Source organism: Sinocyclocheilus rhinocerous, unplaced genomic scaffold (genome assembly GCF_001515625.1).
Source record: "Sinocyclocheilus rhinocerous isolate Xijiao unplaced genomic scaffold, SAMN03320098_v1.1 scaffold755, whole genome shotgun sequence".
In the NCBI taxonomy this organism is placed as follows: Eukaryota; Metazoa; Chordata; class Actinopteri; order Cypriniformes; family Cyprinidae; genus Sinocyclocheilus; species Sinocyclocheilus rhinocerous.
The window spans coordinates 971,426-975,106 of NW_015659385.1; the positions used below are offsets into that span (position 1 = coordinate 971,426).

General features: G+C 37.1%; 1 protein-coding gene across 1 annotated transcript in view; it reads right to left on the minus strand.

Moving 5' to 3' along the window:
- Nucleotides 1–121: 121 nt before the first annotated feature.
- LOC107723695 (WD repeat and FYVE domain-containing protein 2-like) overlaps nt 122–3,681 on the minus strand; it is a 10,440-nt gene continuing 6,880 nt past the window's right edge. The window contains exons 7-12 of the mRNA XM_016532406.1: nt 2,762–2,888; nt 2,553–2,658; nt 2,320–2,421; nt 1,389–1,519; nt 1,202–1,310; nt 122–1,115 (exon numbers count right to left, since the gene is read on the minus strand). Of these exons, the coding sequence (XP_016387892.1) occupies nt 1,086–1,115; nt 1,202–1,310; nt 1,389–1,519; nt 2,320–2,421; nt 2,553–2,658; nt 2,762–2,888 (605 nt within the window). The 3' untranslated portion in view covers nt 122–1,085. The remainder of the gene's footprint in view (nt 1,116–1,201; nt 1,311–1,388; nt 1,520–2,319; nt 2,422–2,552; nt 2,659–2,761; nt 2,889–3,681) is intronic.

The following is a 3,681-nucleotide window of genomic DNA, read 5'->3' on the forward strand; positions in this document are numbered from 1 at the left end:
TTTGCACCCTCAGATTCCAGATTTTCAAATAGTTGTATCTCAGCCAAATATTGTCCAATCCTAACAAACCATACATCAATGGAAAGCTTATTTATTCAGATGTATTGAAATCTCAATTTCAAAAATGGACTTTTTTATGACTGGTTTTGTGGTCCAGGGTCACATTTGCAATTACACAGTTACAGAGTAAAGCATCTTTATTTTGTGCCATTCCTGCTGTTTTATTTATCCTTACCCTGTGACCATTCAGCTGTAATGTTTTACCCACTGTGGCTTTACAGTGAGCTATTACCAATGTCCAAATGTCCACTTGCTTAATTCAACATACAGAAAAAAATATGCCTGACAAATAAAGTCAAAATTTGTTTTAAACCACCACCATAATATTTTCTGATCCAAAGAAACAATGAAATATCGTGAATGTTTCTTACAAGTAATGAGATGTCTATGAAACATCCGCTTTAATAAGATCAAACACAATATTATGACAATGAAGCATTATTGAATTTCACCCTGTGTAAACAACAGCATTTATGATTATGTGCACATTAAATCCTCCAATTAAATTTACTGGTATTAAAACACCAGTAAAACTAAGTGCTTACATTTAAAGATTCAAATAGTTGAGGAGGCAATAGCAGAGACTATTTTCCCATGCCATAAACCACTGATTGAGGTGCGGTAAAGGCACTTGAATATAAATCAGTTCCAGCATGCTTTGATGCAGTGTAACAAGGATTCATTTGTGTTTGGGATAAGACATAAGATGATGATAGAATGAGTGCGAAGAGTTTCACAGACAACATAACAACACTGATTTACCTCAATATAAACAACCTGAACTAAGCAGATTTAAACTGGACAATATTTACACGTTTGTTCCCATAACCCACGTGCACATGCACAAATACATACAATTGCACATGCTCAGTTCAATGTCAGGATATCCTTGAGTTTTTCCTCCATGAGATAAAGCTGCCCATGGAAAGTGACCTGAACTCTGAACGTTTTCCACAAACACATGATTCTCAGTTCAGGTTCAGCACTGATTCTTAGTTCCTGCCTTCAGATGATACACATGATTCTCATGATACCACTGGAGTCATGTCCCATAGCTGAATGTAAACACACCACAGATATTAAAACTAGCACAGTCTCTATCAAACAGTACACTCACAATTGAATGAGAACAGGTACTGGCCTTGATGATTTTGTCTGTCCCGGAGGTGAGCAGCCAGCCCCTGGTTGGTTCATACTGCATGTGTATGATGCTGTGCTTACTGTCATGGAATGTTGCAGTGGGCGCCCGTCTGGACAAAAAGAAAGCTTTAGGTGATTCTAGCATGTAAGAGACTCAAAACATTGAAGACAATCAACATTTGACTTACTCCTCATCCGTAATGGAGCCGTGACAACTGTCACAAACCCGCACCTCAAACTCAAATCCCATCAGAGGAATAGTGGAGCGTTTAGAGGAGCACTTTCCACACACGGCCTGGCCACAGTTCCTACAGTGATGCTGGGAAAGAGCAAATCAAGCTGCTTTATATGAGATTAAAGTGTGGGCTGAAGGCTGAATAACGGACCGCAAACTTAATCAGAAGCACTTTATTCATATTTTCTGAAAATAGGTCTTAATGCATTTGCAGTTCTCGTATAAATATATTTTATGGTAAGATATTTTAAATATAATTCCAGATATGTATATATTCAACATGGATGATTAAATCAAATGTATTTAATTTAACAATAATTTGATCAAAAGTGACAGTAAAGACATCAATATTCATCAATGTATCCTGAAAAAAATGTACCACGTTTTCCATAAAAACATTAAGCAGCACAATATTATCAAAGTTGATGATAATAAGAAATGTATCTCGAGCACCAAATCAGCATATTAGAATGATTTCTGAAGGATCATGTGACACTGAAGACTGGAGTAATGACTGCAAAAAAATGTACACAGGAATAAATAAAATTTTAAATAATAATATAATAGAAATTAGTATTTTCAAATTATAATAATATTTCACAATATTACCATTGTACTGTATTTTTAATAAAATAAATGCAGACTTGGTGAGCATGGCATCTTTCAAAAACATTAAAAAATCTCACCGACCCCAAATATTTGAATGATTGTGTAATATTATATTAAAAAGTCTTATCTTACACAACTTAGCTTCTCAAATAAATTTATCTTGTTTTAAGGACGTTTAGATTTTGCTGTAAAACAAGACAAAATATTGATTAATAAACGTATTATTATTTTTATTTTAGTTTTATTTATTTTTGCAGTGGTTTTGTTCACTGTACCTGTCGCAGGCCAATTTTCTTACTGTCCCACATCTGTTTAAAATTCCAGAAGAATGGCTGTTCACATTTCTGACATGAGTCACTGTCAAGCCACTCAGGAGTCTGAGACACAAAACAGATGAGGACATGCTTAAACTATGTAAACAGACATATGTAACTAGCATAAATACCACATGAGGCAAGCCCTATTGTACTAGACGCTTCATCCTTGCTCTACACAGTATCTCTCTCACCTCTTGTCGTGTGACGTCCATGTTCCAGATAACTGTTCCTCCATCTGAGCCACAGGAAATGAGCTGACGGGTGTGAGGAGCGTAACACAAACCCTGCACTTTATCACTGTCGCACACACACAAACACTCAAATATTAAGACCTGACAAGCGTGCTTTGCTTATTCTCATATCTTACATATAATAAATGACATCAATTCATCTGTCCTACTTGTGTCCCTGCAGCTCAATGGCTGTGCCTTTACGGCCTCCAATGTCCCACATGATGATTGAATGATCAGAACTTCCAGAGAATAAAACCCTTTGCACAGGATCCCAACACAGCGCTGTGACATTGCCTGCACACATATACACACACAGTCATCTTTGAAAGATTCAGATTCAGGAACGGCGCAAGTAATGGAATACATGTTTCCCTTATACAATATTTTATGGATGTAGGCATGAAGATTAATATATTTGTGTATCCTGAGGTTATAAGGACTTTAAGGCTACTCAGGGGGGATGACAGTATTGTCATCCAAGCCACCAGGGGATTCCATCCACACTAAAATGATTGAAGGAGGTCATTTAAATGTTAAAGGGATAGTTCACCCAAAAATGAAAATTTGATGTTTATCTGCTTACCCCCAGGGCATCCAAGATGTAGGTGACTTTGTTTCTTCAGTAGAACACAAACGAAGATTTTTAACTCAAACCGTTGCAGTCTGTCAGTCATATAATGGAAGTGAATGGGAATCACGGCTTTGAGAGTAAAAAAAAACATACACAAACAAAACCAAATTAAACCCTGCGGCTTGTGACGATACATTGATGTGTAAAGACATGAAACGATCGGTCTGTGCAAGAAACTGAACAGTATTTATATCGTTTTTTACCTCTGATACACTGCAATGTCTGAACTGTCCTGAGCACGTCCTTGACAGCCGCGCATGACACGTCTTCTTCCTCTTGCCTTACGGCGGATCGCAGACTTATAAGTCCATTACCACCACCTATCTCTCAAATGGACCATTGACACTCCTAATTGAGATTGTAGATAGAGTGTCAATGGTCCATTTGAGAGATAAGTGGCGGTAATGCACTTATAAGTCTGCGATCCACTGTAAAGCAAGAAGAAGTAGAAGACGC